The 24,610-nt window shown below is 45.0% G+C and overlaps 1 protein-coding gene across 6 annotated transcripts in view; it reads right to left on the bottom strand.

The window, feature by feature from the left end:
* LOC138811112 (zinc finger protein 14 homolog) overlaps positions 1-24,610 on the bottom strand; it is a 99,143-nt gene that overhangs the window by 8,983 nt on the left and 65,550 nt on the right. For 3 of the 6 annotated variants that reach the window (XM_069998709.1, XM_069998711.1, XM_069998710.1), the window contains 3 exons: positions 15,290-15,416; positions 13,383-13,475; positions 7,516-11,846 (listed from right to left, as the gene is read on the bottom strand). In XM_069998709.1, the coding sequence (XP_069854810.1) occupies positions 10,489-11,846; positions 13,383-13,475; positions 15,290-15,416 (1,578 nt within the window). In that variant the 3' untranslated portion in view covers positions 7,516-10,488. Of the gene's footprint in view, positions 1-1,046; positions 1,135-1,856; positions 2,736-7,515; positions 11,847-13,382; positions 13,476-15,289; positions 15,813-24,610 lie in introns of those variants that run through there. The other 3 variants (XM_069998714.1, XM_069998706.1, XM_069998707.1) reach the window with 3 other exon arrangements.

The following is a 24,610-nucleotide window of genomic DNA, read 5'->3' as shown; positions in this document are numbered from 1 at the left end:
AAGAAAAAAGCTAGCCTTGAGCTGAAGAGCTAAGGGACAGCGCCCAGGCCCAGAGTTCAGGCCCCACAACCGGACCCAAAAAACAAAACAAAAAAATCAAATGGCACACCAGTCTTCCTCTTCTCTTCTCTCTCTCTTTTTCTTTTTTTTTTTTTTGCCAATCCTGGGGCTTGAACTCAGCACCACTTCCAGCTTATTTGGTACTGAGGAATTGAACCCTGGGCTTCGTGCATGCTAGGCAAGCACTCTACCACTAAGCCACATTCCCAGTATCATAAAATCCAAAGAAATGTATTTTTCAACTCTAATGATGAGGAAAAACTACTGAAAAAGATTTCTCCCCAATGTACTATACAAAACAATCTCTAAAAAGACTGGTTTATCATGAAGCTCCCTGTCCTCCCCCCCCCCCCGCCCCCCCCCCACCTTCCTAAGGCTTGAACTCTGGGCATGGGTGCTATCCCTGAGCTCCTTTTTTTTTTTTTTTTTTAATTTTTTTATTGTAAAGATACTATATAGAGGGTTACAGTTACATGAGTGAGGTAATGAGTACACTTCCTCTTGAACGTTGTTACCCCCTCCATTGTTTTCCCCCTACCATCCCCTCCCTCCCTTCCCAGAGGTTCTTTTTTTTTTTTGATTGTGATTAAGTGATTACTTAATTTCCGGAAATTCACAGTATTGTGGAATAATGATGCCTGAGCTCCTTTTTGTTTAAGGCTAGTGCTCCACCACTTGAGCCACAGCTCCATTTCAGGCTTTTTCTGCGATTAATTGCAGATTAGTGTCTCTCATACTTTCCTGCCTAGGCTGACCTTTCTTTCTCTTGTGTGTGAGGATTCTAGAGCTTGAACACAGGGCCTAGGTTCTGTTCCTTAGCTTTTTTTGCTCTAGGCTAATATGTCAAACAGTGTGCTGAGTGTGTTTGTAAGCCTAGCCCTTGGAAGGCTGAGCCAGGCCATCATGAATTCTAGGCCAAGCTGGACTACATGTCAAGATCCTGTGGGCAGGGGGTGGGGGAGGAAATAAAAAATATATTAACTTACATGGGCCATGGTTCTCAAACTGTAAAAACTGGTCAAATCGTCTCAGTATTTTTCTGTTGGAGAACTGCAGGGTCCACAGAAACCAAAGCTGGAAGAAAAAAAGAAGCCATGAAATCAGATGTACCTCAGAATTTCCAAATCATTTATGTTAACGTAATTTTTACATGGCATTCTGCTTCCAAACTACTCCCATAATCATGCCTTTCCTATGCCAACACAAAACTGGAGGAGAGCAGTGTCTCAGTGGCCCATACCTGTAATCCTACTTAGAAGACTGAGATCTGAGGATCAAGGTTAGAAGCTAACTCTGTCAGGAAAGTTCATGAAACTAACTCCAATAAAGCACCATAAAGACAGAAGTGATACCTTAGTGGACCAATGACAGCTTTAAATAAAAAACCTAAAGGATAGCACCCAGGCCCGGAGTTCAAGTTCCAGTACTGAAGTGCATGTGCATACACACACTCAAATAAAAAGTTACTTAGGCAGAGTGCTTGCCTAGCATGCATGAAGCCCTGGGTTTCATTCCTTAATACCACATAAAGAGAAAAAGCTAGAAGTGGCATTGTGGCTCAAGTGGTAGAGTGCTAGCCTTGAGTAAAAGCAGTTCAGGGACAGTGCCTAGGCCCTGAGTTTAAGCCCCAGGACTGCCCCCAAAAATAATACTTAGTATATCTCTGTAATATCTCTTTATTACAAACTAAAATAGTAGTTAGCCATTCTTTATGCAGTACTTATAAAGGACTCAAATATTAGAAGAGGGTCACAGGAGAAATGTAATGCTTGCCCATCACACATGTAAATACTCACTGGAAAAAGGTGTATCCAGAGTATTCCCCATCACTCCATTTATTCACTGAGAAGAAAGGCCAAAACACCAAGCCAATAGACTTATCAGGTCAGGTGTACCAGTCTAGTGTAACCAACTAAAGATTAACTGGAACCAGCTTATATTGTATGACAAGCTTATGTTTAGGGAGTCCCAGAGGGAGGAAATCTCCCCCCTCCTCCCCACATCTCCAACCCAAGCCAAGGCTTTTGAAGAGAATCTTAAGAGTCATGGAATGGCTGCTCCGAGTTTAGAAGCAGGTATTAATCGGCGATATAGTACTCCCCTGAGCAGTTATCAGGAGAGTGGCTTAGAGAATGTGTACTCCCCAGTAGTAAAAGAAAACATCACTAGTTAAAAGGAAAAAAAAATCATCTCTCAAAGAAGAAATCCATTTAACGGAGATACAAGGATTTCCCTTTATCTGCTTCCTCTCCCCTCATCTGCTTAACAGTAGGCTGCAGCCGCCCTTTTTATTTATTTTTGGGGTCCGGTCATGGGGTCTGAACTCTGGGCCTGGGCACTGTCCCTCAGCTCTTCAGCTCAAGGCTAGCGCTCTACTACTTGAGCCACAGCGCCACTTCCGGCTTTTTTCTTTTTGCTTAGGTGGTGCTGAGGAATCGAACCCAGGGCCTCAGGCATGCAAGGCAAGCGCTCTACCACTGAGCCACCTTCCCAGCCCCTGCAGCCGCCCTTTTTAGACCTTCGCAGTGTATGCGCTTTCACAGGAAAACACGAAAGAAAAAAAAAGAAAAGGAAGCAAGCATCTCCCCGTCTAGGAAAACACAAATCACATTTCCTGGAACAAAGAGGAAACGCAGGTTCATCCTGACGCTGGGTGTGAGGTCTGCCCCGCGATAGTCTCCGTTTCCCGGCCTTCCCAGGGACGAGCGTGGGGGGGGGGGAGCCCCCACCGCGGCCCTGCCGCCTCCGCCCCGCCCCACCCCGCGGCCAGGGGGAGGGCGGGCCCGCGGGTCGCGCGGGAACCTGTCAGCCTCCCTCTTCTCCCGGCTTTCCGAGGCGGCCCTCGGCCCTCGGGGGTTCTCGCCGCGGCGTCTTTTTGTTGGGGGGAGCGGAGGGCATCTTCACCCCGCGCTTCACGCGGGTTAACTCGGAGCCCATTCCGGGCCTCCGAGCCCTGAGGCGGGAGGGCAGAGGACTCAGCAGGGGACCGACTGCCCAGTGGGCGTCAAAAACTCCGTGTCACCGAGCGCCGACTCACACAGAAGGCCGCGCCGCCCCCGCGCCCATTTCCTCAGGGCGAGCGACCGACTCACCTCTTCCCCCAGCCGACAGCGCCCAGGCAGCCGGAAGGAGCCGGCGCGGAGGCTTGTGGGAAATGTAGTTCTCTTGCGTCCGGAGGGGCGTGCTCTCGCCCCCAAAGGGTGCGCGTGGTGCGCAAGCGTAATAGGAACAGCCTGAGTCCTAGCTGCGGAGGTCTAAGCAAGTCGCCCTCCAAGAGCCCTGGGTTTGTACTCTGCCAAGTCTTTTTTTTTTTTGGTTGGTCGTGGGGCTTGAACTCTGGGCCTGGGCGCTGTCCCTCAGCTCTTTAGCTCAAGGCGAGCGCTCTACCACTTGAGCTACAGTGCCACTTCCTGTGCCAAGTCTTAAGAACTCACGGCACTAGCAGATGCTGTTACATTTATACTAAGCACATATGAATTCCCCCCCCCCAATAAAAATAGCCCCAAAGTCCCACAAGACATACAGGTCCCTGTCTTCTTTCCTTCACCAGGATGGATGGCTTGCTCCTTCCCTCCCTTGCTCCCTTTTTGAAGATGTTAGCCTACCTTTCAGTGTCTGTGACATTTAAATGGGTGATATGGGCAGAAGATTATTTTGTTCTATTAGCACTGACAGCGATGAACCCAGGCTCTGCAGTGTGCTAGGAAAATGCTGTGTAGCACTGAGCTACATGCTCAGCCTCTAGAATGCTTGCTGCTACTGCTGCTGCTTCTTGTTGTTCTCCTTCTTCTTCTTCCTCTTCCTCTTCCTCTTCTCCTTCTCCTTCTTCTTCTTTGCTTCGTTTCGAAGCAGTGGCCATTCTGCTGTTCATATTAACCTGAGCCCACCTGAGTTCCAGGAGCTGATTTGTTTGCGCTGAAATTACTCTGAAGTTAGGCCCCACTTTGTACTATAGCTGACCTTAGACCCCCACAAATTCCAGGAGATGACTAAGCCCGCCCAAGATAAACAGACCCTGTGAGAAAACCCAGACCACCAATTATCCCAGCTAGCAGAACAGCTTATCAAAACCCAACTAGCCAGGTAACTCCCTAAAGAAATGCCCAGATGGCCCATTAAGACCCAACGGATCTGATAACTCCTTACTACCCCTTATTGCCCTGGAATGTCCTGCTGAGCCTCTGGTTGCTGTAAATTTGTCACTTTGTGATTCTTGTCTTTATAAACCCTGTGAAATTTCAGCTCGGGGCTTCCTCCTAAGCTCCACTGAGTCGTCGTGTAGGACGAAGCCCGAGCTGCAGCCCACCTGAATAAAGCCTTGCTTTTGCATTTCGGAACGTCTGACTCTCGGTGGTCTTGGTGGGGGTCCTGCGATGGGGGCACAACACTTCTGCCTTTTGCCAGTCCTGGAGCTTGAACTCAGGGCCTGGGCACCATCCCTGAGCCTCTTTGTGTTCAAGGCTAGCTCTCTACCACTTTGAGCCATAGCACCCGTTTTCTTGTGATTAATTGGAGATGTCTTACAGGTGTCAGCTACCAGTGCACAGCTACAATTCTGACTTATTAAAAAAAATCAAGGGCTGGGAAGGTGGCTCAGTGGTAGAGCGCTTGCCTTGCATGCATGAGGCCCTGAGTTCGATTCCCCAGCACCACATAAGCAAAAAGAAAAAAAAGCCGGAAGTGGCGCTGTGGCTCAAGTGGTAGAGTGGTAGCCTTGAGCTGAAAAGCTGAGGGACAGTGCCCAAGCCCAGAGTTCAGGCCCCACAACCGGACCCAAAAAAACAAACTAAAAAAAAACCAAAAAAACCAAAAAAACTAAGATTAGTTTTTAACTGAAACAGGTATAGATCACTACCAGGGAACAAAAAGTAAGCTCCAGACCTTTAACTTGCAATCTATTAAAGGCATTATATCTGCTATAATCCTAGCTACGTAGGGAACTGAAACATGAGGATCATGGTTCAAAGCCAGCCTAGAGATAAAAATTGGTGAGACACTGATTTTCAATTAACCAGCAAAGAAGCCAGAACTTGAGGTGTGGCTCAGTGGTAGAGCACAAATAACAATAATAAATGGGCTGGGAGCTGGTGGCTCGCACCTGTAATCCTACCTACTCAGGAGGCTGAGATAGGAGGACCACAGTTTGAAGCCAGCCCAGGCAGTAAAGTTGATGAGATTCTTATCTCCAATAAATTACTCAGAAAAGAAGTGATACTGTGGCTCAAGTGGTAGAGTGCTAGCCTTGAACAAAAGCAACTCAGAGAGCCGGGCGCTGGTGGCTCACGCCTGTAATCCTAGCTACTCAGGAGGCTGAGATCTGAGGATCACGGTTCAAAGCCAGCCCGGGCAGGAGAAACCGTGAGACTCCTATCTCCAATAAACCACCAGAAAACCGGAAGTGGCGCTGTAGCTCAAGTGGTAGAGCGCTCGCCTTGAGCTGAAGAGCTGAGGGACAGCGCCCAGGCCCAGAGTTCAAGCCCCAGGACCGACAAAAAAAAAAAAAAAAAAAAAAAAAAAAAGCAACTCAGAGATAGAATCCTTGCCCAGAGTTCAAGCACCAGGATTAGCAAAATACAAACAAAAGGACAAAACCAAAGTCTGCATGGACACATGGTAATCATTTGGGAATGTTTTACCCAAGATGACAATACAGGGCTGTGGTTGGAATGGATGTTTTTTCTCCACGGTTGTGCTTTCTCAAAACTCAAGTACTTGGGCTGGGAAGGTGGCTCAGTGGTAGAGCACTTGCCTTGCATGCATAAGGCCCTGGGTTCGATTCCTCAGCACCACATAAGCAAAAAGAAAAATGCCAGAAGTGGCGCTGTGGCTCAAGCGGTAGAGCACTAGCCTTGAGCTGAAGAGCTGAGAGACAGCACCCAAGCCCAGAGTTCAGGCCCCACAACGGGACCCCCCAAAAACAAAACAAAACAAAAAAAAAAACCAACAAAACTTCAAGTACTGAGGTCTTTCATTCCTATAAAGGCTAGAACACTCCATATGATGATGGTTTATCTGTAACTCACAATCCACCAAGAACAAGATCAGGATGACTGGACACAAGAAGACCTTATGAAACTGTGCCAACTTTTTTGGGGGGGAGGGTTGTGGGGTCTGAACTCTGGGCCTGGGCACTGTCCCTCAACTCTTTAGCTCAAGGCTAGCACTCTACCACTCGAGCCACAGCACCACTTCTGGCTTTTTCTTATGTGGTGCTGAGGAATCAAACTCAGTTCCTCATGTGTGCAAGGCAAGCACTCCACCACTGAGCCACCTTCCCAGCCATGTGCCAACTATTTATCCAGTAAGTCCCTGCTCACTCTGGTCAGGCTCCAACTGAGACTGATAAAGGAACTCTAGTGACTTGTTTGATGCCAAAAGATCCCACTGAGAATGTGATTTACTGACAGGTTTCTTATTTTTGTTTAGTTCTCTCAGGTTTTGCTCAAGTGCTTTCAAGCTCTATTGAGTACATATATTTATAATGTTATGCCTTCCTGAGGATTGAAAAGTGGGAATATTAACAAGATATTGTTGTTGGGAGGTATTTCTCAGAGGAGTTAATACTGAATTTGTCCTGGCCCAGCTTTGTACAGAAAGAAATGGGATCAGCCCACTAGGGACTAGAAGTGGGCATGCTGTCCAGTTTTTTCAGAATGGGAATGAATCTGGAAAGATGCTAGAATTTTGCTTCTGTGTGTGTGTGTGTGCGCACACACACGGGCGCACCAGGCCTGGGGCTTGAACTCAGGGCCTGGGCATTGTTCCTGAGCTTCTTTTGCTCAAAGCTAGTCAGTGGTGACTAGGATGAGTAATTTTTTTTTTTTTTTGGTCGGTCATGGGGCTTGAACTTGGCCTGGGCACTGTCCCTCAGCAATTCAGCTCAAGGCTAGAGCTCTACCACTTGAGCCATAGCACCACTTCCGGTTTTTTTTTTTTTTTTTTTTTTTTTTTTTTTTGTCGGTCGTGGGGCTTGAACTCTGGGCCTGGGCGCTGTCCCTCAGCTCTTCAGCTCAAGGAGAGCACTCTACCACTTGAGCTACAGCGCCACTTCCGGTTTTCTGGTGGTTTATTGGAGATAGGAGTCTCACGGTCTCTCCTGCCCGGGCTGGCTTTGAACCGCGATCCTCAGATCTCAGCCTCCTGAGTAGCTAGGATTACAGGCGTGAGCCACCAGCGCCCAGCTTACCACTTCCGGTTTTCTGATGGTTTACTGGAGATAAAGAGTTTCCCAGCTTTTCCTGCCCAGGCTGGCTTTGAACCAAGATCCTGAGATCTCAGCCTCCTGAGTAGCTAGGATTACAGGCGTGAGCCACCAGCGCCTGACTGATGAGTAATATTTTATCCATATAGATACGTGCCCAGTCAGTTGCTAACAGATTGAAAACATCACCATTTATTTCCCAACCACACTGGAGGATCCTTATAACAAATTACATGACCACATATACACCAGTCTTTTTCAGGGCTCTTTATTTTGCTCCATTGGTTTACTTTTTCACTCTTGCACCAATACTACATTCTCTTAAGGACTACAGCACAACTTATCACATTAACACTCTCAAGAAGACACTATATGAATGTACCAAAACAACACCTAATTGTACTCGATAGGCATTTATAATAAAAAGGTAAATAGAAATCACAGTAAACAACTGAGCCCGAACAGTGTATTCCCTTCAAACTAGAGGTAATTACACTAAGTGATTGCCATTCCATTGATGAAAATGACTAGATTCCTGTTAGCACCACCTCATTCCAGAGGTTTTTTTTTTTTTTGTCGGTCGTGGGTCTTGAACTCTGGGCCTGGGCGTTGTCCCTCAGCTCTTCAGCTCAAGGCGAGCGCTCTACCACTTGAGCTACAGCGCCACTTCCGGTTTTCTGGTGGTTTATTGGAGATAGGAGTCTCACGGTCTCTCCTGCCCGGGCTGGCTTTGAACCGCGATCCTCAGATCTCAGCCTCCTGAGTAGCTAGGATTACAGGCGTGAGCCACCAGCGCCCGGCCCATTCCAGAGGTTTTATGGTAATAAGACTAAGTGATAAGATAATCACTGCAAGTATTCAGGATAAAAAAAATTCATTTGTTATTGACAAAATTGTTAGCCTAGAAAATGAGTCAAGTAAAACACAAAATTTAAAACATGTTTATACTTTTGAGATACCTTTTATAATAATGAAGACAGTGAGTGCATTCATATTTTAAAATTCAACTTGATAGTATCACCATAAAGACATATATAAACAACAATTTGGGAGAAGGTAAGGCCAGCATGTAATAATATGTAAGTGATTACTACCTGGAATTTTATTTCTAAATATGACATGTTTCTCCCAGGTTAGGTAGTATGCACTTGTAACCCCAGTACTTGGAAGGCTGAAGCAGGAGGATGGTAACTTCAAGGCCAACTTGTGCTATGTAGCAGGTCTAAGGGCAGCCTATGAAACTTTATCAAGACACTTTCTCAATGAACAATGAAATATAATTCTTGATATTTTTAATGGAACATGAATAGGATATAATTTGAACAATTACATTGTTTAGCCATGAAGCAGATGTTTAACCAGGAAAATATTCAAACCTATACCAGATTTAGGGATGCAAGGAAATGTGTCTCTGGTTACAGGCTTGTAATTGAAGCCACCAAAATAGTCTCTACTTTTAAGAAATTATCCAATAAGGTTTAAAGTGTGAATAATAGCTGACCTAGTACCAATTTTCAGCACCTACCTTAGAAAAACTCTTGCTTACTAACAGCAAAAAAGTTATCCAGTAAGGCATTTTTCATAGTAAGAAATTGCATCTAGCCTAAATGAAGATTGATAAAAGGGTTTAAATACATATAGTATATATAAGATAGTAAGAGTTTCCTATCCCAGTGGAAAGCACCTTTTGTGTGTGTGTGTGTACTGACTGACTGTAGGTCTTGAACTCAGGGCTTTTTCTCTGGCTCAAGGCTGGTGCTCTACCACTTGAGCCACAGCCTCATTTCTAGCTTTTTGCTGATTAGCTGGAGATAAGTCATACAGACTTTCCTGCCTGGGCTGGCAGCAAGTTGCATCCTCAGATCTCAGTTTACTGAGTAGCTAGGACTACAGGTAAGAGCCACATGTGCCCAGCTGTTTTGTTGGTTTTGTTTTTTCTTTTTGGTGGTTTTGGGTAGGTCCCAGGGGCTCACACATGCTATGCAAGTGCTTTTCACTGACTACACCCAGCCCCTAAAAGGCACCATTTTAAGTTAAAAAAAAAAAAATTGGGGCTGGGAAGTTGGCTCAGTGGTAGAGTGCTTGCCTCGCATGCATGAGACCCTGGGTTCAATTCCTCAGCACCACATAAGCAGAAAAAAGCCGGAAGTGGTGCTGTGGCTCAAGTGGTAGAGCGCTAGCCTGGAGCTGAAGAGCTGAGGGACAGCGCAGCGCCCAGGTCCAGAGTTCAGACCCCATGACCTGATCCCCCTCCCCCGCCAAAAAAATTCTTTTAAAAGCAAATAGTTGCTTAAATAACATAACATGATTATCAGTTGCTTTCCTTGATAAGGTAAGTAACAGTCTATAAGCTTTTATGTTGACATTTCTATCCTGAAAGTCCTTCATAGTAAGTTTCACATATTGTTTTACATTAAAACAACAACAAAAAGAAAACCACCTTTTCTTTCTTAAGAAGTTTTAGTTTTATTTCTAGAGCTGAGTCTCTTGACTCCATGTTGGCCAAGTGGGCCTCAAACTCACTATGCAATCAAATTTACTGTGGCTTTTTGTCTTTTGTGCCAGTATAATACCAATAGGAGCCATTGGTGCCTGCCTGTGTCTGGCCTTAAACTCTACATTCTCCTGTGTATGCAATACCGTGCCCAGTCTGTCTTTTGAGAGGCACTTCAATGATGAGACTGCATGGAGCTCCTGTGCTTATCTGGCAATATTGTTTTTGTTTTTTAAAGTTCTATTAAGCACTAGTGCTCTGTAGGGTATTTCAAGACATGAAGTAACCCTATGAGGAAAGAGACAGAGAAACTGGCTCAGCAGTACTTCTACTAGGTGTGTTCTACTGGGCACTGCAGTACACGGTCTGCCCATGTTCAAGAGGGGGTCAGGATTCCATTTTTTATGGAAACATTATCAAAGAATTGGCGGCCATCTTTGCCTAAAGTCTTCTATCCCCATTTCACAAGGGAAGAAATTAAGAGCCTAGAGCAGTTAAGTATTTTGTTTAATATAACATAGGTAGGAAAACGAATGGGGTAAGTTCACTTTCTACATTTGTTATATTAATATATAATTTCCTAAACAAATATGCAGAAGAGAGAAGTCTGAGAATGGAGACTGGGGAATGCAATAATGGTATACATTATCACATTCCTTTAAGAGCAGAAAAACCTCTTAGGCTGAGTCAAGTACAGATGTGTGGCAGAAGATTACAACATTCATAGAATGTCTTACATTTTGACATTGTGAATTTTGAGGTGATGGGTAAGGTGTGAGTGCTGTCTAAAGGCCTTTTTACATTCCTTACATTCGTAAGGTTTCTCACCCGAATGAATTCGCAGATGCTGAATGAGGGAAGAGTTAAGTCTAAAAGCCTTTCTACATTCCTTACACTCAAAGGGCTTTTCCCCAGTGTGAATGCTCTGATGTAGAGTAAGCTTTTGACGCAACCGAAAGGCTTTCCCACACTCCTTACACTGATAGGGCTTCTCACCAATATGAATGCTCTGATGCTGGGTCAGCTGGGAGAGGAGACGAAAGGCCTTCCCGCACTCCTTACAGTCGTAGGGCTTCACCCCAATATGAATACTCTGATGGGAAATCAGCTGTGAGTAACGGCTGAAGGCTTTCCAGCACTCCTTACACTCATAAGGCTTTTCGCCAGTGTGAATTCTGTGATGGAGAATTAGATGATAACCCCGACTAAATGTTTTCCCGCATTCCTTACATTCGTAGGGCTTCTCACCAGTATGAATCCTTTGATGGAGTGTGAGCTGCTGGCGCACTCTGAAGGCCTTCCCACATTCTTTACATTCATAGGGCTTCTCACCAGTGTGAAGTTTGTGATGGACCCGAAGGCCAGAGCCACACAGGAAATCCTTCCCACACTCCTTGCATTCATAGATTCGGTCTGCAGTGTTGAGCTTCTGGTGGCGACTAAGGTGTGCATACTGCCTGAAGGCCTTCCCACACTCTGTACACACATATGGCTTCTCACCAGTGTGGATTCTCTGGTGGAGAGTAAGCTGTCCCCGCACTCTGAAGGCCTTCCCACATTCTTTACACTCGTAGGGCTTCTCACCGACATGGATTTTCTGATGGACTCTAAGGTCGGGGCCATATAGGAAAGCTTCCCCACACTCCTTACATTCATGGAGCTTCTCACCAGAGTGAAGTCTCTGATGTCGAGTGAGGTGGGCGGTCTGCCTAAAGGCCATCCCACACTGCTTGCATTCGTAGGGTTTCTCTCCTGTGTGAATTCTGTGATGAAAAGTAAGCTGTTGGCGCACTCTGAAGGCTTTCCCACACTCCTTGCACTCATAGGGTTTCTCCACAAACTGAATTCTCTGCTGCGGAGCGGCAGATGTGTGCTTGTGATAAGAGGACACTTTTTCAGATGTCATTTTCACTTGACTCAAATAGCCCTCTGGAAGTGCCTCTTGTCCTGCAAGTTGTCTTTTGGAATCTCGATCATTTTGCAAAACATGGTCCTGAAGGCCGTGGTTTTTAATTCTTCCCAATATCTTCCATTGAGACAAACTGATTTCAAAAAGGTCATTTTCTGAAGATGACTTCTGAGTCTCCAAATCTAAAACAAACCAAGAAAGCAAGAAGTAATTTCGATAGTGAAAATGAAAAGACAACAAAAGCAATATTCAACCAATTTCTAGGATTAGAAACATGAGCCACTAGCTCATAACTGCTACTTTTTTTTTTTTTTTTTTTCAAAAAAATCACTTTTGCACTTGTTTGGCAGGTACAAGGCCCTGAGTTTGGTCCTCAGTTCTGAAAAAAAAGAAGAAGAAAAATCACTTTGTTCTGTAATCTTCTCTCCATCACTCAGATCAACCTACTTTTCTCCACCCCAACCCCCAGTGTTGCCCTCTCTCTGCTGTTTCAGCTTGTTCCACTTACAGAACATTTTCAGAAACATATAAACTAAAATATACTACTTGCAATACAATTCCTGCTGAGCACTAATGGCTCATGCTTGTAACCCTAGCTACTCAGAAAGATGAGATTTGAGGATCCTGGCTTGAAGATAACTTGAGCCAGAAAGTCTGTGAGTTTCTTATCTCTAACTACCAAAAAAGTTAGAGGTGCTAGAAGGTGGCTCAGTGGTAGAGCGCTTGTCTTGCATGCATGAGGCCCTGGGTTCGATTCCTCAGCACCACATAAGCAAAAAGAAAAAAGCCAGAAGTGGCGCTGTGGCTCAAGTGGTAGAGCACTAGCCTTGAGCTGAAGAGCTGAGGGACAGCGCCCAGGCCCAGAGTTCAGGCCCCATGACTGGACCCCCCCCCAAAAAAAAAAAGTTAGAAGTAGAGCTCAAGTGGTAGTGTTAGCCTTGAGCAAAAGGTCCAGGGGTAGCACCAAGCCCTGAGTTCAAGCATTAGGACTGGCACACAAAAATAAAAAATACACACTGGAAAAGTGGCTTAGTGGTAAAGTGCTTGCCTAGCATGCATGAAGCCCTGGGTTCCATTCCTCAATACCATATAATCAGAAAAATCCAGAAGTAGTGCTGTGGCTCAAGTGGTAGAGTGCTAGTCTTGAGCACAGAGAGGTTAGGGGACAGTGCCCAGGACCTGAGTTCAAGCCCCAGGATTGGCAAAAAGAAAAAGCCAAAAGTGGTGCTGTGGCTCAAGTGGTAAAATGCTAGATTGAGCAAGAGAAGCTCAGGAAGAGTGCCCAGGCCCTGAGTTCAAGCGCCAGGACTAGCAAAAAATAAAAAATACAACTTGCAATATAATGACACTGATCAGCTTCCCTTCATGCACAGTTCCTTCAGAGAGCTGCCATAGGCTCATTTGCAACATTGCCTTGTCCATGTTTCTCTCCTTTCCCCACTCCAATCAGGACTGAACCTGGCCTCTTCTGAAATAATTCTCCACAAGCTTTCCAGCATTCTCTACCTTAGCAAAACCTTAGTGAGAATTTCTCACTTCTCACTCTCTACTTTTTTCAATATATGTTTTTGTTTTCATTTTTCTCAGTGGCTGTTCCTTCTTAATTTCCTTTGTTGTCTGGTCTTTTCTAAGGAATAAATGATGGAATGCAATGTGAGAATATGCCTCTTGCCCAACTAGCTGAGTGATTTCCTCTAGCTACACTGCCCCTCACTCACCAGGGTGTCCTCTTCCTTTCCGCACAACTTTCCATGGCTCTTTTCCTTGCTCCAACATGGATATCACATTTGGTTTTGAAATGAAGCATCCTGCTTAGAAGAAAAATAACATGTAAGGTAATACGGAACAAAAGTTTCAGGCTAGATGCAATGGTTTGGAGTTATCATCCCAGTTATGTAGGAAGCATAAATAAGAAGACCAAGGTCCAGCATAAATGTGAAACCTTATTAAAAAATAACTGAAGAGCTGGGCACTAATGGCTCATGTGTATAATACCAGCTACTCAGGAGGTTGAGATCTTAAGAACTGCAGATCAAAGCCAGCTTCAGCAGTCCATGAGACTCTTATCTCTAAGTAACCATCTGAAAACCGTACGTAATGCTGTAATTCAAACTGGTAGAGCATTAGTTTGAGCTAAAAAGCTCAGGGAAAGCTGGGCCTAAACTCTGGGCCTGGGCGCTGCCTCTCAGCACTTCAGATCAAGGCTAGCACTCTACCACTTGAGTCACAGTGCCACTTCTGGCTTTTTCTGCTTATGTCATGCTGAGGATTCGAACCCAGGGCCTCGTGCATACAAAAGAAACACTCTACCACTAAGCCAGCTTCCCAGCCCTTCATGAGACTTTTTTTTTTTTGCAGGTCATGTGGCCTGAACTCAGGGCCTGGGTGCTGTTCCTCAGCTATTCAGTCGAGGCTAGCACTCTACCACTTGAGCCACAGTGCCATTTCCGGCTTTTTCTGCTTATGTCGTGTTGAGGAATCGAACCCAGGGCCTCATGTATGCAAGGCAAGCACTTTACCACTGAGCTACCTTCCCAGCTCCATCCATGAGACTCTTATCTCCAATTAACCACCAGAAAAACAGAAGTGGTACTATGGCTCAAGTGGTAGAGTGTTAGCCCTGAGCTCAAGAGCTGAGGGACAGTGCCCAGGCCCAGATTTCAAGCCCCAAGACCACCCCCCCCCCCAAAAAAAAAAGACTAAACAAGACCCAATTTTGAAAACCAAGCTGCAAGTGGTGTTTCAGATCTGGAATCCACCTACTTTGTGTAAAGATCAGGGTCCCGAGATATAACTTGGCAAAAGCTAAGATTCCTTCTCAAAAATAGCTAAACGCAAAAAGGGTTAGAGGCATGGCTCAAGAGGTAGAGGGCTTACATAACAATTACAACGTTGTGAGCGCAAAACCCAGTTTTACCAATATGTGTACATTCCTTTTTCAGGTGCACCACTTGCAATGTAATACAGATAAAACCACTCCCTTAAACAGGGAGCAGAAAATGAAACTGTTTCTTGAAATATACTCTCAAAATATCCAGTGGCTAAAGTTGATGTTACAGAGAACCCAGTCTAATTTCTAAAGTCATATAACTAAGCCAGGTGCTGATGGCTCACTCCTGTAATCCTAACTACTCAGGAGGATACAATGTAAGGATTGTGGTTCAAAGCCAGTCTGGACAGGAAGGTCCTGAGATTCTTTTTTTTTGTTGTTGTTGGTTGTAGGGCTTGAACTCTGGGCTTGGGCGCTGTCCTTGCGCTCTTCAGCTCAAGGCAAGCGCTCTACCACTTGAGCCTCAGTGCCACTTCTGGTTTTCTAGTGGTTTATTGGAGATAAGAGTCTCACAGACTTTCCTGCCCAGGCTGGCTTTGAACTACAATCGTCAGCTCTCAGCCTCCTGAGCAGCTAGGATTACAGGTATGAGCCACCAGAGCCTGGCCTGAGATTCTTATCTACAATTAATCACCCAGGAAGCTGGAAGTTGAGTTGTTGCTCTAGTGGTAGAGTACTAATCTTGAACAAAAGATGCTTAGGAAGAGTGTCCAGTCTCTGAGTTCAAGCCCTAGGTCCAGCACACAAACACACAAAATAAAAATAATAAATTAAAATAAAGGCAGATAACCTTACCCAGTGAGATCAAGTTGCTATAGTTCTCCAACATCACATCTCTATACAAGTCCTTCTGTTCCAAGTCCAGGGATTCCCACTCTTCCTGAGAGAAGACTACAGATACATCATTGAACATCACTGCTCCCTGAGGTGACAAAAAGTATGTATTACGGAAATGAAAGAACATTTGTTCTATGATGGAAGGAGAAGGCCATGTACAGTGACTTAATCCTAGCTACTTGAGAAGTGGAAATCATGAAATGGGTGCTTGAAGCCAGCCTGGGCATAACAAAGTTTATAAGGCCAGGCACTGGTGGCTCACGCCTGTAATCATAGCTACTCAGGAGGCTGAGATCTGAGGATTGGGGTTCAAAGCCAGGCAAGAGAGAAAAGTCCCCAGGAGATTCTTTTTTTTTTTTTTTTTTGTCAGCCATGGAACTTTGAACTCTGGGCTTGGGCGCTGTCCCTCAGCTCTTCAGTTCAAGGTGAGCTTGAGCCACAGAGCCACTTCTGGTTTTCGAGTGTTTATTGGAGATGAGTCTTTTTTTTTTTTGGGGGGGGGGGGAGTCCGGTCGTGGGGCCTGAACTCTAGGCCTGGGCGCTGTCCCTCAGCTCTTCAGCTCAAGGCTAGCACTCTACCACTTGAGCCACGCCACTTCTGACTTTTTTCTTTTTGCTTATGTGGTGCTGAGGAATCGAACCCAGGGCCTCAGGCATGCAAGGCAAGCGCTCTACCACTGAGCTACCTTCCCAGCCCTGGAGATGAGTCTCACAGACTTTCCTGCCCAGGCTGGCTTTGAACCGCGAACATCAGATCTCGGCCTCCTGATTGTCTAGGATTACAGGCGTGAGCCACCGGCGCCCAACTCCCATGAGACTCTTATCTCCAATTAACCACTGAAAAGCTGGAACTTGTACTGTGCCTCAAAGTGGTAGAGCATGAGCTTTGTGCAAAAGAGCTCAGGGACAGCACCTAGGGCCTGAGTTCAAGCCCCATGACCAAAAAAAAAAAAAAAGAAGAAGAAAGTTTATGAGACTCCATCTTAACCAATGGCTAGTCATGGAAGCACAAACCTGTTATCCCAGCTACAGAGGAGGAAGCACATTGGCCAAGTGCAGTGTTTTGTGTCTATAGTTCCCAGCAACATAAGAAAGCAAAAATGGAAGGGTCATAGCCCAGTCCAGCCAAGACCCTACTTCAAGAATAACCAAATGGTGAAGGGGGACCAAGATGGCGACGGGGCAGTAGGGAAACGCCACAGCTCTCTCCAACCAAAAAGAGAGTTCGAGTTCCAACGCTTAATCTCCCCAAGAGACCGACAACAACAAAAAGACGAACACTCAGAGAAAAACCAGAGGCGGAGAATAACAAAAAAAGAAAGAGAGGAAAAGAATTTCAGAACAGAGAAAAGCGAAGACCCCTCCCCCAACCTTTACTGGCCACGCGGCAGTGCGCTAAGCCGCCGGCCAGCCGGCCCGGCGGGGGCTGCCAGGGGCTGCCGGAGCCCCAGAGACACAGGGGGCCGCTTGCAGATCACCAGGTACCGGTTTACAGAACAGCGGATCGCCAGGAACAGAGAAACCTACCAGCCGGGAGTCTCCACGAGGATCCCACCCCCACCCCTCACTCTCCACCGGAGCAGAGAGGCTCCATCCTGCCAAAGCCGCTTGGCACCAGCAGCGCCACAAAGGGACCTGTCGGCAGACCACCCGCCCGATCGCGATCGCAATGACCCAGCGGGGCCGCTCGGGCCCCAGAGCCACCGCGAAGAAGCTGCCTGAGCGTGGACACTTTTGACCCGACAGCTTTGACAGAGGCAGAGGCAGAAAAGAATCACACAAAGCCACCACGGCCCAACCTAGCCCGCAACCACCCCAACTGAACTCGGATTGCAACAACAACTGACGACCTACACCACACAGAAACAACCAGCTCCAGGGTGAGTACCCCACAGGGGACAGTGTATCCCTCAAGGGAGACCAGAGCTGGAGGGAATCCCCAGACCCTGACCTAGACTCCCTACCCCAACACCCGGACCACAGGACCCACTAAAACTGGGAACTGTTTGAGAGCTCCACCAGCCCGTGGAGCACACTCAGCTGGCCAGGCTAGAGCAAGAGTGCCCCTGGAAGGGAGCTTAAATGCCCAAGCCAGGAACAGCGCCCCTGGGTCAAGACTACTAACAGTAGAAATTTGAACTGTGTCCCCCAGGCTGTATAACGTAGGTGGTATACACATCAGCACAGGCCTAACGAGTGCACTCCAGGCTGCATAACCTAGGTGGTATACACATCAGCACAGGCCTAACAAGCGCGCTCCAGGCTGGGGCCGGAACCAGGCCCGGGGATCCGCAGCCTGAACAGCACAACCAACTCCTCCCAACTGAAGTAAAAAGCTGAGCATACGCCTCAACAGAGGGGAGAAAACCAGGAAACAACACTCCCGGGGAAGCACGCCTGTGACAACAAAAGACCTGGAGGCCCAGGACAAGAGAAGCCCAAACCCCACCAAAACTCCACCCATATACCCTAGACTGGGAATTGGGCAACACAGGCTGCCAGCACCTGATAGTAAGCAGGAGCTCAGACTGTTAAGGCGGCTCAGCAATAGAGTGATAGTCTTGGATGTATGAGGCCCTGGATCTGATTCCTCAGCATCACAAAAGCAAAAAGGGTCAGAAGTGGTGCTGTGGCTCAAATGGTAGGGTGCCAGCCTTGAGCTGAAAAGCTGAGGGACAGCACCCAAACCTAGAGTTCAAGCCCACAACCAGCCCAAAACAAACAAACAAAAACACATCAGGAGCCCATAGCAGACTCCAGTATTTGGGAGAGTGCATCCAGAGCATCTGTTCTTCACAAGAGCACCTATAGGAGCAAACACAAGCAGTCTAGGCTGCTCAACCCTTCCAAAGGCGGGAACTGCCAGCAATCTACAGCAGAGAGCTGAGAATCCTAAGTAAGTCAGAATAGCAGCTGGAAATAGGCTCCCAACAGAACCCAGATCAGGCACAGACTCTCTCTACCAATACAGAATCAGCAACCAAGCAAAGACAGACACACCAAAACAAAATTGAAGAGCAGTCTCCTGAACCTCCATGCGAAAATCACAGAGAAAAATCACAAGGTTTAACACCACCCAGGACAGCAAGCTCACCTCAAAAGCCAGCAGCCATGCAGGGGAGAGCCCCAGTGGGAGCAAAGCAGGAATGGAAGACAAAAGCTACATCCAAGGGTTGCTGGAGGCAATGACTCAAGAAATAAAGTGAGAAATTGATCAGAAATTGAAAGAGCACAAGGATGAACTATCCAAAGAGATACAGGGTATCAAACAAGAGATGCATGCAAAAAAAATAGAAGCTGCACAAACCTCAGTAAGAAATGTGATAAACGCCAAATTAGAGGTAATGCATACCTCATTGAGAGGTGAGATCAGTACTCTGAGAACCAACATTGAATCCATAAAGGGATCCATTTCCTTCATGCAAACCACAATAGAAGCCACTGTCAACAGAGTGAATGAAATGGAAGGTAGAGTGTCAGATACAGAAGACAGAATACACCAACTGGACCAAAAAGTGACAGATATGGAAAAATCACTCAAATTAAACCAAAGGGAAATTCAAGAGCAAGCAGATAATGCTAAAAAATTTAACCTTCGCATAATTGGAGTGGACGAAGGTGAGGAATTCCAGAGCAAGGGAATGCAACACCTATTTAACAAGATAATCAATGAAAATTTTCCCCACCTCAAAAACGACCATCTTAACTACATCACAAAAGCTTATCGAACACCCAACAAGCAAGACCCCAGGAGAAACACTTCTAGACACATTATAGTAAAAATGATAGATCTGAATAATAAGGAAACAATCCTGCATGCAGCAAAAATGAAGAAGGAGCTATACTACAACGGGAAAAAAATAAGAATCACTGCAGATCTCTCCACACAAACAATGAATGCAAGAAAAGCCTGGGAAAGCACCATACGAGCCCTGAGAGCCAATAACTGCCAACCCAGACTGATATAGCCGGCAAAGCTAGCATTCACATTCGATGGAGAACTGAAAACTTTTAATAGCAAAGAAAAACTAAATGAATACATAAACATTAAGCCAGCATTACAAAGAATTCTAAGAGGGGGGACACAACCTGAAGAAAGCAACCAGGAACTGGGGCCTGCCCCAAATAGGCGTTACTCAAAGTCTAACTGAGCAAGCACAGGAGGAAAGGAAAGAAGAAAAACTTAGGAAAACGGAATGGCAGGGACAATAATGCATCTCTCTATACTTTCTCTTAATATAAATGGGCTGAATTCGCCAATTAAAAGAAAACGAACTGAGGACTGGATCAGAAAACAAGACCCATCCATCTGTTGCCTTCAGGAGACCCCCTCTCAGCCAAACATACAAACAAACTCAGAGTGAAGGGGTGGAAAAGGATCTACCAATCAAACGCCCCCAGTAAGAAAGCAGGTGTAGCTATCCTGATATCTGACAAAATAAACTTTTCATTAAAATCAGTACAGAAAGACAAGGACGGACACTACATATTAATAAAGGGAACAATCCAAGAGGAGGATATAACCATCATCAACTTATATGCCCCAAATATTGGTGCACCCAGATATGTCAAACAAATGCTCTCAAACTTACAGAATAAAATAGATCCCAATACGATAATACTAGGAGACTTTAACACACCACTCTCACCAAAGGACAGGTCTACCAACCAGAGGATTGGCAAAGAAGCTACCGAATTAAGAGAGGCCATACTGCAAGCGGAATTAACTGACATCTACCGAGTATTTCACCCTAAAACAACACAGTACACATTCTTCTCAGCAGCTCACGGAACTTTCTCCAAAATAGACCATATCATAGTTCATGCAAGGAACTTAAGCAAATACAAAGGGATCGACGTAATCCCCTGTATCCTATCTGACCACAGTGGAATCAAGCTAGCTCTCAATAACAAAGCATACTGCAGAAATTTCTCTAATACATGGAAACTGAACAGCACACTCCTTAACAATGCCTGGATAACAGAAGAGATCAGAGAAGAAATAAAGCATTTCCTATAACTCAATGAAAATGAAAACACCTCACAAAGAAACTTGTGGGACACAGCAAAAGCAGTCCTGAGGGGCAAATTTATTGCCCTCAGTGCCCACATCAAGAGAATGGAGACAGACCAAGTAAATAATCTCATGCTGCAATTAAAACAGCTAGAAAAACAAGAAAAAATGGGACCTAAAGCTACTAGACGAAGCCAGATAACCAAATTAAAAGCAGAGATTAACCAATTAGAAAATCAGAAAACCATAACCAAAATAAACCAAACAAAAAGCTGGTTCTTTGAAAAAATAAACAAAATTGATGGCCCATTGGCTAGATTAATTAAAAAAAGAAGAGAGGAAACCCATATTAATAGGATTAGGGATGCCACGGGAAACATCACAACACGTACCCAAGATATCCAAACAATTCTAACAGACTACTTTCAAAAGCTATACTCTCTAAAGGAAGAAAATCGGGCAGAAATGGATGCATTTTTAGAGAAATACAAGTTGCCCAAACTGAGCAAAGAAGAAGTTAACCAATTAAATAAGCCAATATCCTATAATGAGATACAGGAAGCTATCAAAAGTCTTCCAACAAAAAAAAGCCCAGGACCAGATGGATTCACAGCAGAATTCTATAAGACCTTTAAACAAGAACTAATACCCATACTCCTCAAGCTCTTCAGAGAAACAGAGAAGGAGGGAGCTATCCCAAACTCATTCTACGAAGCCAATCACACTCATCCCCAAACCAGGCAAAGACCCAACCAAAAAGGAGAATTACAGGCCAATCTCCTTGATGAACACAGATGCAAAGATCCTTAACAAGATTCTAGCTAACAGAATCCAGAAACACATAAAAAAAAATAATTCACTGTGACCAGGTAGGCTTCATCCCAGAGACACAGGGATGGTTTAACATACGTAAGTCAATAAATGTAATCCAACATATCAAAAGAGCCAAGGTCAAGAATCACATGATTATCTCCACAGATGCAGAAAAGGCCTTTGACAAAATTCAACATTCATTCATGCTAAAAGCTCTGGAGAAAATAGGAATAGAAGGAACATTTCTAAAATCAATAAAAGCCATTTATGACAGACCAATAGCCAATATTATACTTAATGGGGAAAAGCTACAACCAATTCTCCTAAAATCAGGAACAAGGCAAGGATGCCCACTGTCTCCACTCCTCTTCAATATAGTCCTAGAACCCTTAGCCAGGGCAATAAGGCAAGAAAAAGACATTAAAGGGATCCGCATAGGGAAAGAAGAAGTTAAACTATCCCTTTTTGCAGACGACATGATACTATACCTCCACAATCCCAAAAACTCCATCCCCAAACTCTTAGAAATCATAAATCACTTCGGCAAAATAGCAGGATACAAAATAAACCCACAAAAATCAGTTGCCTTCCTATACACTGATAATGTACAGGAAGAGAGGGAAATAAAGGGAGCAACCCCATTCACAATAACCTCCCGAAAAATAAAATATTTAGGAATTAACCTAACCAAAGATGTAAAAGAACTATTTAATGAGAACTATAAAAAGTTAAAGAAAGAAATTGCAGAAGACACTAGGAAATGGAAAGACCTCCCATGCTCCTGGATAGGCCAACTTAATATAGTAAAGATGGTAATACTTCCAAAACTAATATACAAATTCAATGCAATTCCTATTAAAATCCCAATGACGTACATCACTGAAATACAGAAAACAGTCCAAAAATTCATATGGAACAACAAAAGACCTAGAATAGCCAAAACAATTCTAGGGGATAAAGACAATATGGGAGGGCTATCCATGCCGAACTTCAAACTACTACAGAGCTATAATAACAAAGACAGCATGGTACTGGCACAAAAACAGACCCGAAGACCAATGGAACAGAATAGAAGATCCAGAAATAAATCCACAGGCCTACAGCCAGCTGATATTCGACAAAGGAGCCAAAGACATACAATGGAAGAAACACAGCCTCTTCAACCACTGGTGCTGGGAAAACTGGGCAGCCACATGCAGAAAACTAAAAGTGGACCCCAGCCTATCACCATGCACCAACATCAACTCAAAATGGATTAAAGACCTTAACATTAAACCTGAATCTTTGAAACTACTGCAGGACAGAGTAGGAGAGACACTTGAACTAATAGGCACAGGAAGGAACTTCCTGAACAGAGTCCCAGGGTCACAACAAGTTGGAGAGAGACTCGACAAATGGGACTACCTTAAAATAAAAAGCTTCTGCACAGATAAAGCTATCGCAACCAAGCTAGAAAGACAACCAACTAATTGGGAAAAAATATTTACCAGCAATATATCAGACAAGGGGTTAACATCCTGTATATACAGGGAACTCAAGAAACTAATCCCTCCCAAACCTAACAAACCAATTACTAAATGGGCAAGGGAACTAAAGAGGGACTTCTCAAATGAAGAAATAAAAATGGCAAAGAAACACATGAGGAAATGTTCATCATCCCTGGTGGTGAAGGAAATGCAAATAAAGACAACCCTGAGATACCACCTTACCCCAGTCAGAATGTCCCACATCCACAAATCAGCCAACGACAAATGCTGGAGGGGATGTGGAGAACGAGGAACGCTATTACACTGCTGGTGGGAATGTACACTTATACAACCACTTTGGAAAGCAGTCTGGAGGGTCCTTAGAAAGCTAAGGATTGACCTCCCTTACGACCCAGTCATACCACTTCTAGGCATCTACCCTGAACAACAGGAACCAATATACAAGGACACGTGCACCACCATGTTTATTGCAGCACTGTTCGCAATAGCTAGGATATGGAAACAACCTAGATGCCCCACCACAGATGAATGGATCCAAAAATTGTGGTATCTATACACAATGGAGTATTATGCAGCCATTAGAAATGACAAAATAATGGCATTTGCAGGGAAATGGATGGAGCTAGAAGGAATCATGTTGAGCGAGGTAAGCCAAGAACGAACAGACAAACAGTACATGGTCTCCCTGATAAGTGGATGCTAAATCCAAAATGTTAGGTGATACAACAAAATTAACAAGACTTAAGAAACAAAGAACTCCCACTCAACTGGTTGAACCACTACCAAATATCCCCATGCTGCTGATCACATATATGGTATATAACATGTGAGCACCGTTATATATTACAGACTGTGATAGACAATTTGCTCCAGGAAAGTTAGAATGAACTTGTGACTTTAAATGAGCATCATTATTCCACAATACTGTGAATTTCTGGAAATTAAGTAATCACTTAATCACAATCAAAAAAAAAAAAAAAAAAAGAACCTCGGGGAAGGGAGGGAGGGAGGTGATGGTAGGGGGAAAACAATGGAGGGGGTAACAATGTTCAAGAGGAAGTGTACTCATTACCTCACTCATGTAACTGTAACCCTCTGTATAGTATCTTTACAATAAAAAAATTAAAAAAAAAAAAAAAAAGAATAACCAAATGGGAGCAGGGAAGATGGCTCAGTGGAAGAGCGCTTGCCTTGCATGCCTGAGGCCCTGGGTTTGATTCCTCAGCACCACATAAGCAAAAAGAAAATAGCCGGAAGTGGCGCTGTGGCTCAAGTGGTAGAGCACTAGCCTTGAGCTGAAGAGCTGAGGACAGCGCCCAGGCCTAGAGTTCAGACAACCGGACCCGCCCCCCCCCCCCCCAAAAAAAAAGAATAACCAAATGCGGGGGCTAGGAAGGTGGCTCAGTGGTAGAGCACCTGCCTTGCATGCATGAGGCCCTGGGTTCGATTCCTCAGCACCAAATAAGCAGAAAAAAAAAAAAAAAGCTGGAAGTGGCACTATGGCTCAAGTGGTAGAGTGCTAGCCTTGGGATGAAGAGCTGAAGGACAGAACCCAAGCCCAGAGTTCAGGCCGCACAACCGGACCCCCCACCCCCCAAAAAAAGTAAATAAAAATTTTAAAAAAAGAAAAGAATAACCAAATGGGGGCTGGGAAAGTATCTCAGTGGTAGAGTGCTTGCCTTGCATGCCCAAGGCCCTCGGTTTGATTCCTCAGCACCACATAAGCAGAAAAAGCCAGAAGGGGCACTAGCCTTGAGCCGAATAGCTGAGGAACAGCGTCCAGGCCCAGAGTTCAGGCCCCATGACTGGGGTGGGGGATAAGGGGGGGAGGGAAGAATAACCAAATGCAAAAAGGATCTGAGGGTGTAAATTGAGTGGGAGAGCACCTATCTAGCAAGCATGAGCCCTGAGTTTCATCCTCAGTACCACTTACAACCCCTACAAAAATGATGGAAAAGATAAACA

Source organism: Dipodomys merriami, unplaced genomic scaffold, assembly GCF_024711535.1.
Source record: "Dipodomys merriami isolate MVZ:Mamm:240054 unplaced genomic scaffold, mDipMer1.0.p SCAF_52, whole genome shotgun sequence".
In the NCBI taxonomy this organism is placed as follows: domain Eukaryota; kingdom Metazoa; phylum Chordata; class Mammalia; order Rodentia; family Heteromyidae; genus Dipodomys; species Dipodomys merriami.
This window is presented reverse-complemented; position numbering and strand designations above follow the sequence as displayed.